This window comes from Hordeum vulgare, chromosome 3H (assembly GCF_904849725.1).
Source record: "Hordeum vulgare subsp. vulgare chromosome 3H, MorexV3_pseudomolecules_assembly, whole genome shotgun sequence".
Lineage (NCBI taxonomy): Eukaryota > Viridiplantae > Streptophyta > Magnoliopsida > Poales > Poaceae > Hordeum > Hordeum vulgare.
In genome coordinates this window covers 590442379-590456551 of record NC_058520.1, presented here as the reverse complement: position 1 = coordinate 590456551, position 14173 = coordinate 590442379, and the positions used below count along the sequence as shown (strand labels likewise).

At 42.7% G+C, this 14173-nt stretch overlaps 1 protein-coding gene across 9 annotated transcripts; it reads left to right on the top strand.

The window, feature by feature from the left end:
• The first annotated feature begins 4616 nt into the window (after positions 1 to 4616).
• On the top strand, positions 4617 to 8819 carry LOC123440885 (endoplasmic reticulum-Golgi intermediate compartment protein 3-like). Of its 9 annotated transcripts, XR_006630373.1 has the most exons (9): positions 4637 to 4733; positions 5777 to 6181; positions 6318 to 6332; positions 6479 to 6595; positions 7419 to 7671; positions 7776 to 7829; positions 7908 to 7996; positions 8206 to 8272; positions 8382 to 8819. XR_006630373.1 is itself a non-coding variant. In XM_045117428.1 (7 exons), exons 2-7 carry the CDS (start codon positions 4943 to 4945, stop codon positions 7360 to 7362), a joined length of 741 nt encoding a protein of 246 aa, XP_044973363.1. In that variant the 5' UTR covers positions 4621 to 4733; positions 4932 to 4942; the 3' UTR covers positions 7363 to 7412. The 9 variants fall into 9 exon arrangements, 3 of the variants coding, with proteins under 3 accessions (XP_044973363.1, XP_044973364.1, XP_044973365.1); XR_006630372.1 differs by lacking the exon at positions 4637 to 4733 and having other exon boundaries at positions 5512 to 6181; XR_006630371.1 differs by lacking the exons at positions 7419 to 7671; positions 7776 to 7829; positions 7908 to 7996; positions 8206 to 8272; positions 8382 to 8819 and adding exons at positions 4962 to 5008; positions 5150 to 5241; positions 7030 to 7412 and having other exon boundaries at positions 4617 to 4733; positions 6479 to 6999.
• Positions 8820 to 14173: the final 5354 nt, after the last annotated feature.

Here is a 14173-nt window from a genome sequence, read left to right as displayed (position 1 = left end):
AAAGTGATTGGTCCTTTATTAGTAAATAAGTAGGTAAAAATAAAGATATATAGTAACATGCCCGTGTGTTGCAATAGAAAAAAAGATATCAGATGTCTTTTAACCCAAATCACAACACCACAATCATATTGGTCTAGAATGTGCCGTCATGGATGAGCGCAAAGCTTGGCCGGATTTTGAATCAGCCTCCGGCTTGGCATCACATGAGCAGCACGTCGCACGCCAGTCGACCCTGTTGATGTATTTGCCATGTGAGCTCTACCTGAACCTCTTCGATTGGCTTCTGGTATGGCTCCCATGCTCGTCGTCCTGCTGTGTTGGTGTCGTCACTGGCACCTCCTAGGCAAAGTCCCCTTGCCATGCTTCGTATGGATGTTGGTTTTGGTTCTGTTCGGTGATCTGGGTCGTGTCTGTGCTGGTTGCCAAAGTATTGTCGCCAAACTTACAGTCCGAGCTGGATGATTTTTTCCATGAAGTTTATGATTTATCGTTAGATGTGCGGTAGATCACTTGCTAGACCAGGAAATCGCACAACTAATTAACATGGTCGATATGGCATAATCGTAGCTGCCCGTGCGTTGACTGGAATTTTAATGACAATATTGAACATTGATGAAATGTATATTTACATAAAAGATTGCTCCTGTGTTAAAATACAGTGACATCCTGCCACGTAAGATGCATAGGAGAGATCACATATGGAATCCTTGAATGGATTTTTAATGGAAATTAAGCAATGTGCAAAGTAATATTGTTTCCCTTCCCAGCATAGCTTTTTTCCATATGGTCGCATCTCCCTGATAAAATACAATCTTTCAAGCAGAAAAAATACGAATATTGCAGGAAAAAGGTTCGGTACAGGACCATATTATTAACATGCAATGAAAGTTTCTTGCCTATTTGAATTCTTTTGATCTAGTTTATCTTTCAAAAGAGCATGTCTTCCTCTTCTAGCATACTTGAGATGGATACTGTGATACAACAAAAGGAGCCTGATCATATTTCCTTTTCAACATTTGCTTGTTCGCTCCATTTGAAAAAGTAACTTAAAAATCCTCTCACAACTCTTATAGTTGAGAATACAAAATTTGAAATCAAGCTAGCATGGAATGCATAGTCTCAAGCACAATGATATGCATTTGGAAACAAAATTTGGCACAATCGATTATCATTCGAGTCCCGATTCACTACAACCCCACTCACAAATCGTATAAAAGGGGATATAGACCTTTCACGAACTGTATCTTCTTTGGTATATATGGTGGGTCACCCGTATTTTCCAGCATCTTGTTATTCAACTCCATGACGGCCCTCACAATGTCACTATCCATAACCTAGAGAGCCTTCACTGACTTCTATCTTGACAGGAAGGCATGCATTATCATGATGTTGAGGTTTTCCTTTGTACCATGTTATGCAGGTTTCGGAGACAATTGATGAAACAAGCAGGTGATCGGTCATTTATTATAGTATGATAGGTTTAACAACCTAGCAAGGCTAAAAAAGGACAACCTAGCAAGGCTAAAAAAGGAATACATAGTTTTTAGAGCATAAAGATAATAGTACGCGAATCTCTGAATCCAAACAGGGAAAACACTCATTTGCAATCTTGAAGGAGGTGGTATCATTGAAGATTTAAGTATTTTGCACCTTGCACAAATTTCAATTGTTTATGTAGTTATAAAGTTGTGCTTTCTTCATGTTTTCAGCACACGCTCTAAACACCTGCCTCCCACAAGCTTGGCAAATTAGTGTGGAGTGTAAAGACTAGGCTGAGTTGGTGACACAAAGTGGAGCACACATATGTATCAAATACACTCTGGAGAAAGGAAATTTAAGGATTGGGTATCCCACATACTCTATGACTTGATCACAAAATTAATGGATGCATAGCTAATGTGCTCACCAACCTTACTTGGTCTGAGCATGACCGACACTTATAAATGACGATGCAGTGCATTGTAGCCTACTTACTATAACTTTCACGTATGTTATCGGGTTCGATGTTCCCAAACGAGAGACATCGATGACACTAAACATTGAGTTGGATGGATGGGATCTGTTAAGACATATGAATGATAGGCATAGGTAACACATCATCTACAATATTCATTTAGGACTTAGCAGAAGGCAAAACCTAAGTATTTGTATGCCTGCATAAGTCAACAAGATATGAACAGTGCATATTAGGCAAAAGTATTCCACAACTAATTGACATGTGGAAAACGAAACGGGGGCAAGATATATTTTCAGTTTTTCCATGCCTTCCATTCCCTCCATCCCAAGCTTGTTGGGGGCAAACAGGGAGGTTGGGAGCAGCAAGGGCAAAGGCATGAGGAAGAAGAAGTTGCGGAGAACCCACAACCAGTAGAAAAGATGTAGTCACCATATGTGTCTTTCGACTCTCTCACGGAGCGGCACGGCTAGTACGTGACATCGTGACGTCCTAGTGACCTTATTGCAACACGAAAATGATCTGCATGATCGGTCATCCTCGATACGGCCGTCGAAGTGTTTCGGAATTACTACCAGATATCTTGCCCAAGGATATTTGGATTGTTTAGAATTCGATCGTGCGTATCCATATCAGCCTATGCGGCTTCGTGAGGGCGCGACACGAAGCTCTATTGTTTGTTCACACCATGGGACATGTCGGTATCTCGATTTCCATGACATAATAATAGACCATGGATCAGTAAGGCAGGGGGCCTTGTAGGCGATGGAGATCGCAAGGTGTTTGATTATTTTCATAAGCGAGAGTGAGAAGTGGGGTGGTACCACTAGAGGATTTCATTATTGGTGTTGCTTCTTAGGTGCCGAGTGGTGACTTTCATGGTAAAAACCTAAGTTTTGACCTTCATTGGTTGTGTCTAGCAATTGCCCCCATGAAGGTATTGTCTTAAGAGCTCGGACTTTCTTCAGGATTAAAAACGTACTTAAGATCTTGGATCGGACGACATGACGATTGTGCACTGTTTACTTTTTGAAGCCGTCACTCGAGACCTAATATGTTTCCAGGGTTTGTCTTTGGTGATGGTTTGTGTACTGTTGGAGAAGTTAATCACTGTGATAAGGCCTTTTTTTCCCTTCATTTTTTGCTTTCTTCCGGGTTGTGTGCATCCTGAATATCTTTCCCTTCTTGAAAAAAAGTGTATGCATGTATGCCCGTGGGGCCCATTACCACTTGTTGATCAATTATAAGTTACTCCGAGGCACAGTCTACTGTTGTCGCGAATGGGAATTATGAATTGCACATCTCCCTTCTGTGTCTCTCACCTACTACGTCTCCTCCCTCAGCTCCTTTCTTCTCCCTCCAATCCAACAAAAAAAAAACGCACGAACACACACAAAAAAACTGATTACGTGACAAACCAGTCAGCACTCGTTTAAGGAAATATTTGAAAAGAGACAAAATGTGGAAGGATTTTTTAAATTAGGGGTCAAAATTTGACAGGTTTCCAATTTATGATGTTCCGTGGCACAAGCATATATTAAGGGGTAAAAAAATGAATTAAACCCTTTTCTATTTCATGCAAGCACCCTGGCACTGGAGATGCCCTTATACAGGACTGCCCAAGTCCTAGCGAGGAAGGAAAAAAAAGGGCCAGCGCCTGGCCCGAACGTTGAGCTGATGCAAGCATGAATCCTTGGCTTAGCCAAGATCTGTACTACCTATTAATAACGGAAATAGGTATTTTTAATCAGTTATGTTTATTTTACAGAAAAATCCATGATATTTTTTATACAAACATGCACTCCATCGGTAAGTCAATAAAAACCCATTCAGACTTTTTTTCTACGTACGTGTGGCACACATGGGCACGCTTGGGTCTCAGGCCGTCCGTCAACAGCCCGCGTTGTAGCCCAACAAAGAATCTGGCAAAAGATAGTAGCGGCAGCAAAGTATTGAACTCACAACCTATTGTTGTGTTTTCTTATGCAGATGCAACTGACCTAGAGTAAAAAGGAAATAATGTTTCGTATGTATGGTACCATCTAACTTCTGTGCGCACAATCCCAACAATATCTCTCCCTAATAATAAAGCAGTTACTGCTTCTCCCGTACGTCGTGGCTGTTTTGCAAAAATACCCTTTGGTTTTATCAAAATCAACCCGCAGTCCCTCATTTAGTTTTGTTTTTTTATAAAGAAACCCTGGGTAGCGGCCGCCCCCTTATCCTCCCCTCAACGCCGTCGGTTTCTCCCCTCAACGCCGCCGGTTTGCGTCCACCAGGCAAAGCCCCCCCCCCCCCCCCCCCCCCCGCGCAGATCCGACGGTGGTGGGGCCTGTGAAGTGCTGGAGCCACTCAATTGCGAGCGAGGGCTCGTGCGGCGGCAGCAGCGGCGCGGTGTCGTTCGTGCTCTTGGGCGTGGGGAGGGCGGTGGTTCTCGCAGCGAGGGATGACGCGTCCCGTGCTCCAGCTGTCTGTGTCCGCGCGTGGAGCTCGCCTCCAATGTACTCCTCGGGCGCCCCCGCGGGCCCCTGCGCGGGGAGCCTGCTGCGGGGCCGACGGGGAGGTGTCGATTCAGATTGCCAGGCCCGACTACGCGACTGGCGCGGGGGGGGGGGACACGGAGAGCAGCAGCGCGCGGACGAGGCCGGTGCGGGCGGCAAGAGCGGGGGGAACTCGTTGTATCTGGGCTGCGACGTGCAGCACCTGGCGAGGTGGGTGGAGCACGCGTTGCCCTTCTCCCTGCTCCTGCTCGGCGTCTTCAACCACCAGCACCTGTAAGGTACGCGAATCCGCGTGGAACACCTACCTCTTTCTTCTCTATGTAGCGTGAGGGTATCCCTCATCAGGCTATACCAGTGAATTTGTGATGCGAGTTTGATTTGATCCATTTTGTTGTGCTCTGCCCAAATACTGCGGAGAGTTGTTGGTCAGAAGATGATGGCGAGTTCCTCATTCCAATAGAGTTTATATTGTGTAGGTTTCTTTGTGATGATTTGGATTTCTGTAGTCATGTTGAAGTCCAATGATATCTTGCGCAAGGAGACCGCTCTCAAGGTTTGTGCTTCTTACCTTGTGTGTCAGCGTGCTTGTTCTGCTTCTAGAGGTTCATTAATTAGTTGTTCGGGCAAGCAGACTGCTCTCAAGGGCTTGTGGTTCTTATCTGGTGTATCAACGTTATTGCTATTGTTATAGCAGGCTACAGGGTTGGGGGAGCGACGTTGCCGGTGTCATGTGGGGCTTCGGTTTCGGTCAATGCCAAGGACTGCGATGCCTCACCATGGCTACAGGTTGAAACGTCGTGCTGCGGCTTCGTCTTCCTTCCTGTTTGGTCCGGAGGAAACTTTGGCTCCCGGGTCTTCCGGATCAAGCGATGGTGGCCTGCAACGTCGCATTCCCGGGATGGGGCTTCGTCTTTGAGCTTGCCTTGCTAGGGGACTGGTGGCTCTGAAAATCATCTCACTCAACTGTTGCTCTGTAGTGTATGATGATGTTTCTCTTGTTATTTTCAATCTTACACTCTCAGTCATGAGTCGAGCTTAGTGGATTGTGATTTTCAAGACAGCCTGCTTGGTGTCATATTTACATAGCTTGCTTGGTGAAATTCTGTTTATAGTGTCTCATTATTTAAGCCACCGATCATAGTTTAATTTGTTAAACAATAAGCAATAAAATCCTCCACTCTCATTATTTAATTCTGTTTGGCAATGGAGCTAGCTTCTCATACATCTATCTTTTCATTTAGCTAGCTAGCTAACTTGGTCCATTTCAATTAAACATCTATCTTTTCATCTATCTTCTCATGCATCTAATTCTGTTTGGCAGTAAATGTTGGTTAAGACGAGGAGCGAGTAGAGGAAGCAGCGTGGATGGCCGGTGCGGCCAGACCTCTAGGCCACGCCGCATGCGGCGGAGCCTGTGGGCGTCCGAATCAATTCGAAGGCGAGGCTGCTGTCTGGATCCGGAGCACGGGCGGCGAATGGAGCCACCACGTTCGTGCACTCTAGGAGTGAATGGCAAGATGAGGCTATGGCAAAGGATCTCAAAGGCCATGGCGCTAGCTACTTATGGGGACAACCACACCGTGTACTGTCTCGATCTAATTCACGTAACCACATATATCATTCATGGATTGGAGAGACGGTGCGAGGCCCAAGATAATCCACTTGATATTACAGGTATAATGATGCAATTCACACAAATGACAAGCTTATCAAGATTGCCAGCGAGGTACTCAAATGATTTGAATTTCAAGCTCTTCATTTTTCTTGGTTGCCAGTCTGTAGTAGATGATAAATATTGGTGCTCAGTTCCTCAACTATAATCAGATTTTTACAGAAAACAAATAGCTGATTTCATTGAACAGATCTTGCACGATTTGGTATGTCTTTGAGATATGTGAGGAAGAGAGAGAGAGCAGAGAGATAGACACAAGAGAGGGAGAGATACGGACATCATTGAACCCTTTCAATTCTATTACAAGGTCAAATAGTTTTTTGTGTTCTAACTCTCCTGGAAAATCTGCAGTTATCTGGCTCATCCTCAAGCCAAGTTTCCGACAGGGACATGGCTGTACACTTGCGACTTCACCAGAAATTTGTGTGCACATACTCCACTGTCTGTCGAAACTTGGTCTGACCTGAGGTACATACACTACAATGTCATTAATTTGCATTTGTCATCAACTATTTACTTCTTAAGTCTGTATGTCATCGAATATACTACTTATTAAAAGGGAGAAAGAGAGGATACGTTAAAGCTAGATGACACAATAGCCATGTGAAAGTGATGATTCTGCTTTCTAAGTGAGTATCTAGGTGCATGCTGGTTTCTGAATAAAATGCAGAGGTCATGAATGAATTAAACCAAAATCAGAGAGCATGCAACGATGGGTTTATTTTCAGTTAAAGTAGTATCAGGTGTATATACCCTATTTGTAAAAATAGTATGTATATGCTCCTTGCAAACTATTAGTACAGGTAAAGATTTGGCTAAGTCTTCATGAAAATTTTCTAGAGGAGTGGCAACAGCCTTGACCAAATATTCAGGTACATGCGTCTGATTGACCAAATATTCAGGTACATGCGTCTGATATCCTGTGCGTGCATGACGTGGATTGATCTTAGGCTGGATAGAAGTGTATAAATAATTTGGTAAATGTTTGACTGAATTTGATAATTTATGGGTGCTGAATGTGAGCTACGGTGTTAGTGGCTCTAAATGCATTTAGTATGTGAAAACATGTGTTAAGTACTGTTTGAAGTTGTTACCTTTCGGAAAGAGAACGCAACGGAGAGAAATTATCATACGACAATTTATTCTTCCCGGTGCAACGCACGGGCATATTCCGTCGCTGGCGTTTTTGCAGAAAAGTCCTTCTGTTCTTTCGAAATCAACCCGCAGTCCTATAATAAGTGGAAAAAATGTTTCGGGTCGTGACGCGGATCTCGGCGGGGAACGGCTGCAGAGGTTGTAGCTCTGGCCGAGCTAGGCGATAGGGAGGGCGGCGGGCGGCGGCGCACGGATCTCGGCGGGGAACGGCTGCATAGGTTGCAGCTCTGGCCGAGCTATGCCATGGGGAGGGCGGCGGCTTGCGGATCTCGGCGGGAGACGGCTGGGTGCGGGGGCTTCGGCCCTCGGGGCTTCGATCTGATTACAGAAGATGGGCGTTGACGAGGAGATCTTCGTCGTGGACCTCAAGAAGGGCGTCGTCTTCACAGGTCTCGATTCGTCTAATTTTTCTGTTCACCATTACAGTGTTTATGTATATGGAGAGATGCCGACCTTTGTGCTTCAGTTCACTGATCATCTCTTTTTTGTACAGGTTGTCCCTACTATCTATACAGATATCAGGGGGCGAAAGATTCACTCAAATCAGGTAAACATCATGGATTTTAATGTTTACCTCTTATTACCAAGCCAAAGTTTCTGGCCAATACTTGACTTCCATCTGCAGTTTCTGTGACGGAGCACTTTAGAGAAGCAATTGGCCTTCCAAGGCCCCCGCCCGGTGTATATTTCTTCTACGAATTTTCGCCAATTCAGGTTAGGGGAGGATCTCTTTTATTTAATGTTGTTACTCTTGAAGCTTAAGCTGCACTTTGCAGTTCATGTACCTTGGATATTAATCCTTGAGGTGGTACTTTTAGTTTGTTTCTTACTCGGTATCATGTTGAGCCCTTGTAGATCTTGTAAGAGTATTTTTGTGGTCATCCTGAAAACTGAAACCTTGTGTGATTATTATTGTTTGACAGGTTGATTTTACTGAAGAAAACACATCGCTTCTTCACTTCTTGACAAACATATGTGCGATTCTTGGAGGTACACTTGCAACCATGTGTTGGTGCTTTTCCTTCCAAAATACGGAGTGTGTGCGTGGCAGAGGTGATAAATTTTCTAACCCATGGTTGATCTTCCACTCTGGTGGCAGGAATATTCACCGTGGCTGGCATCATAGATTCATTTGTGTACCATGGTCATCGTGCAATCAAGAAGAAGATGGAGATCGAAAAGCTCGGGTAGGGTAATTCCAAGTGGAGCAGCTTGTAGCCAGCCAGCCAGTAGGACGGTAGCCAAGAACTGAGCTGCCCTGGAAAGGCGAGCACAGAGCTCAGGAGGAATTTTGGTCAAGAATACTATATTATTGTAATGCAGTTCCTACTCACTCGACTTTTGCTGGTATAATTATTTGATTCCAGACGTGCCAATCATAGAGGTTTATTCTTTCTTACTCTCTTGTGTAAGCAACTGGATCGCAGTGTTTGTCTTATAGCAGTTCAAAGTCTTGTGTAACAATACTACATACACAAAACCCTCAACTCAAACGGTTGCTGAAAACTCCATTTTGATCTGTTCCGCTTCTGCCGTATACATTTGGTGGTGACGCGGCTTGCGTGAGACGTGGGAAAATAGGCACGAGTGTCGTGGTGGAACCTTTCCTCCTGGACCTACTCGTCCCCGCCTCCGTTGGTGCTTCACCTTCTCCTATGTTCAGTGAGTGATGTTTTTCTGAAGCTTTTTTTAAATAGATTGTCATCAGTAGTGGCTTGAGTTTGAGCTCAACACGGATATTAAGTGATCTAAAACATGGGTAATTTTAGATTTTGGTCTACTCACTCAACATGGCAATTTCAGTGTATACACACGACAACTTAAGTCCCCTATCTTAACATGTCATCTTTCCTGTAATACTGCCTCCCCCCTCCCTGACTTTGTTCAGCAAGGAAGTTGATAAGTGTTTAATTTATATGGGCAGCCTTATGAGAATGCTCCTAGCGATTATGGTCTCCAATTGTTAGATATGGATATTCTGCTCAATGCAACATTAGAATCAGACAAATCAGGACTCCATGTACACAACGGATTGGACGGAGAAGATGCCGTTCCTCTCAAAATTCCATGCCCAGTAGTCGTTGATGTTCCTGTTGCACAGCGGAATAGACATGATCGCTGGAATGTCAATGGGCAAGAACACCTCCTCGATCTTTTTACTAAAAAATATACATTAATTAGTTCATAATGAAAAATATTCTCTTCCATTTGATAAGTGAGGAATACATAATTTTGTTACTTGTTGCAACACACGGATATTTTTTTACCCGGTGCAACGCACGGGCATTTGTACTAGTATATATATATGCAAGTTAAAACCAATTGCTGACTCGAGCATTAATAAGGAGAGTGCATCGGAAATTAACGGAGAAAGATCCGGGAATTCATGACATATTCATTGAGGAATTAGGCCCCATTTGTTTCAAAAGTCCCGAGACTTTTTTTAGTCCCAACTTAAAAGTCCCTAGTCCCTATTCGTTTGCTTCCACGGACTAAATAGGGACTAGATGTCATTAAATGACATGCAAAAAGACCATGTTACCTTTAGTAATGTAGTAGTAGTTATTAAATGGCATGCTAAAAGTAGGAGCATTGTTGAAAAAAGTGCCAAAAAAGTCCCAAAAAGACCCTCCCATAGGGACTTCTTCAAATAGTCCCAAATACCTCCCTTTTAGTCCTAAAAGTCCCTCATGTTTGTTTCACATGGAACTTTTTTTTAGTCCCTACACCAAAAAGTCCCTGGAAACAAACACCCCCTTAGGGACAGAAAATGATCTGATTAAATAGGTTGTCATTAGTGGGTGAAAATCATCCGACTGCATAAGCTGATGCCCCAATTAGTGGGGGAATTAGTGGCCAGATAAATTAATTAATGGAGATGTAGAGGGATTTCCGGAACATCCTTGATTGACCCATTGATTAAACGAGTGAATTAACCAATGGGAAAAGGAGATTTTTGAAGGATTCGATCCAGCGATGAAGGACCTGTCACTGACCGGTACTTCTCCAACATATGTTAATTCCCAGACGACTTTTCCATCAAATGTATACACACTGATTATGAACTTTTCATATGATTTGCAGGTGTTCTTTCTTCATATTATCGGTAAAACACATGAAATTACCGCAAAAAAGATCATGGATATAATACCTAAAGACTAAAACGATTGACAAACAAATTGCGGAACAAGGTTTATCATCCAATCTCCTTGCCTTAGTCCCTTGACTTCCTTCACTAATTAAAAATTGCATTGACCTTATACATATAACTTAATTATCTATTGAGCTATTTAACTACATTGTCATCTACTTCAAATAATCGTTATTTGTTCCGGACGATGCATGCATCAAGTTGAATAGGTGACTATCATGACCACCATTCACAATAGTAGCGGAGGTTATAGGTGACAACATGGATGTACCATTACTCCATTAGGAGCATGCAAACATTTGTTTCTCCGGTTGCAACGCATGAGGATGCTTGCTAGTTTGAAAAAAAAACTTGTTGATATATTAGGCGTAATAGTTGGGGATTTGACCCTAACGTATGTGTAAGCGCGCACGTTGTAGCTGCCGAGTGAGAGGGTTAGCTTTGATTGAAAGTCTGGTACACATATACTTCCTCCTTTACTAAATATAAGTCTTTTTAGAGTTCCATTGTGGGCTATATACGGAAAAAATGATTGAATCCTTATTCTAAAGTATGACACTATTCATCCATGTGTAGTCCATAGTAGAATCTTTAAAACAACTCAGCTACTCCGTTCATTTTTATTTTGTTTCTTCGGGGCCTCCCTTTGTTAGTTTTAATTCCATGAGGCATTTGCATGTTTACAGGCCTTTTTCCCCATAGGTGCACTTGTTGTGTCAGGCCGCTCTACCCATCTGTCCAATTACATTGCCCAATACCACGTGTGACCTCGGGACGGGCTTGACCCGGCACACCAGCCATCAGGCCGTATCATGCTATGGGCCATGCCTAAGCTTGGACCAAGTCTCAGCATTAGTCCATAAGCCGATCTAGCGTTGTGAAGACATTGTTGAAAACCATCGTGGTTGTTTTTTTCCAAAGGGACTAGGTCACAAAGATTATGATGACACTGACAATGTGGTAATGTGAATCCCGCAGAGCCTTCCAGGGCCTAGAACGGCTCCGAGACTTGCATCGTCGTGAGACTGACATCCGTCTTGTAAACGCTAGTCTTATCAATCTTCTCCGACTTCTCACTAGTTCTCAAAGTCAAACATTAAAACTGGAGCGCCATGATGTCAAGGCTTTCTATTGTGCTAGATGGTATCCTGATTTTATATTTAAGTTAATTTAGGTACGGATAAAATTTAAACCATCCTAGGAGATATCAAAAGGGAAAACTGAGGTTACAATGAAGGAATATAGCATTAGGCTATTATGCCACTGCAACATGGATGACGATTACATTGCAATCTTAAAGTACACATGTGACTGCAAGGGGTGGGAGGTGGTGTCGCTGAAGATTCGAGTAGGTTGCTCCTTTCACAGATATCTGATGATGTACGATGCTATAATGTTGACCATGGTTTAGGCTTTTAGTATGTACAAGCTGTGATCACACATCTCCTGATCTCCCAAAGATTTGGCATATATGAGATTAGTGTGGAGGCTAGAGAAAGCCGGGGCAATATTGCAGTGCACCAATGTCTAGCCAAAAGGAAAAATATAGCTTGAGTACAAAGCAGGCCCCAAGAGTTGGTCCAGAAATTAATGTATAGGTAGGTAACGCTCACCAACTTTCATTTGTATAAGCATGATCTGACTTTATAAAGGATGCATTGCTTTCTGTAATATCATTGTATCCTATAGCTATGTTATAAGGATAGAAAGTACTAGCAGGCAAACAAACAAGATCGGGGTCGAGGCTCCTAAGCGAGAAATCAATGAGGATAATCAATAAGTTTGATTGATGCAATTTGTAATGAAATATGAATGGGAGGCATATGGAAACACATCATTTTGAAAAAATGTATGGGATGTAACAGGATACACACACAAAGTAATCGCGAGAAGGGAGGTGGTGAAGAGTTATTCGCTCTGAGTTGTTGGCATAGCACCGACGGCCCAATTGGAGCGGGCAAACTACCTCCTCGCACACCGGTGTCAGCTATTGGTGTGTGAGTGTCTAGTAGAAGGCTAATAGCCGATGCACCCTTTAACCAGCTTCTACTCCAAGCACCCTGCCATTGTGGCCTTCAGGAGGGATGGGGAAGGCGGTCAGTTCTCGCAGAGCAGCTACGCGGGACCATGCTTTTTGCCAAGACATGCAGGCTCGATTAGTTAGCAACAATTGGGACCCCTGGTCAGTAGTTTATTGACGCGGGTGGTTAGTTTATTTTCCTGCGACGAGGCATCCAGTGCTTGAAGAACAAGCTAATTAGGCACTTAATCAAGTACTAAGTAAGCACCAAATGATCAAAGCAAAGCAAGCATCCAGAGATGACTGATCATGAACTTCATCATCGTTTAGAAGGAGCCCCGGAATTGAATGTTTCAACAAAATTTGTAAAACAAAATTTGGTACAATTGATTCAAACTTTCCCCTGGCATTGCTGATTCTCGAGCTCTAAAGTGCATAGGAACATACATTCCATCAGTTTGAAAAGTGAACTAGAAACTCTTGTTTCGTATCCATGATGATATATATGAGCAAAGACTCGTATTCACCCACTACTGTCAAGGCATAATTTTATGTCCCTGTATATACGGTAAGAAATTTGGTCAGTCGGAAACTAATATGCTCAAAAACTATTGAAAGTTCATCCATACGCTATAGAATTTGCGGATTGCACAAGATTTCTCCCGACTATCATTTTGTTTAGAAATATAGCAACTAAATTGTCTGTATGATCGGTATTGTCAGCTTCTACCGCAAAATTGGTTTGTGATTCTTCAAGCATGCTTGAACAAATTCATGCTTATTGAATGCTGATAGATAAAGTTATCATTGTGAGGAAACGTCATACCCAGGCGAGGGTGGAACTCCCTGCACATGTGTACCGTTAGGATTAATAACTTGAGGAACAAGGATAGACTAGGGGGGTATATTTTGTTACAGAGATAAGAACAAACTCTAACAGCCTAGTTTAGTTTCTGTAGGAGACTTGGAATCAATAGCAGCGTCCTCTTGCCACATACGCATGATGATGTCTAACACACTCCCTTAATCATAACTTTGTTAAGCTGAGATCACGTTTAAGTTTTTCAAAACTTCTTGTGGTCAATGCTTTTGTGAAATCATTCGCATCCTGATTGCGTGAATGCCAAAATTGAATTTCCAACTGTCAATTAACGCAACTCTTTCTCTGAAAAAATGGAAATCGATTTTGATGTGTTTTATCCTTGCATGAAAAAATTGCGTTAGCAGATAGGTACGTGATACCAAGGTAGGTTATCACACCATAGACATGGGCCTTGAGTGTCTTTCAGACAAAGCTCTCTCAACATGAACTGAACCAAAATAATCTGAGTCCATAACTTGTGAAACTATAACTGTAATTTCTCTTGGGGTCAAAGTGACACTATGAAAATTCTTGTGCAAAACCTTATCATATCCCTTTGCTTTATTAGGACACGTGACTTATACAAGTGTACAATAATTGTGCAAATAAACAAGAAATAAAATAGGTGAAGGATATTTTGCCTTGAATAACATAAATAAATTATTGCATCATTTTTATTAAGAATCAAATAAAAAATATACATATATGTAATATTTTTGGTCGTATGAACTTAGCCATGTCTATCTCCGCATCCCTTTGTACCACTTCACTACTATCATCATCAATGGCCATGAAGCTTGACGTATCAACCATGTACAACTCCTGGACCGCGCATGTTATGTCCGTAAAATTGCCATG

Coding starts and splice junctions, on each gene's coding strand:
- LOC123440885 (XM_045117428.1), top strand. CDS start 4,943: ATGATTTGGATTTCTGTAGTCATGTTGAAGTCCAATGATATCTTGCGC. Junction 5,009..5,146: donor GCAAGGAGACCGCTCTCAAG/GTTTGTGCTTCT, acceptor CTATTGTTATAG/CAGGCTACAGGGTTGGGGGA. Junction 5,242..5,776: donor ATGCCTCACCATGGCTACAG/GTTGAAACGTCG, acceptor TCTGTTTGGCAG/TAAATGTTGGTTAAGACGAG.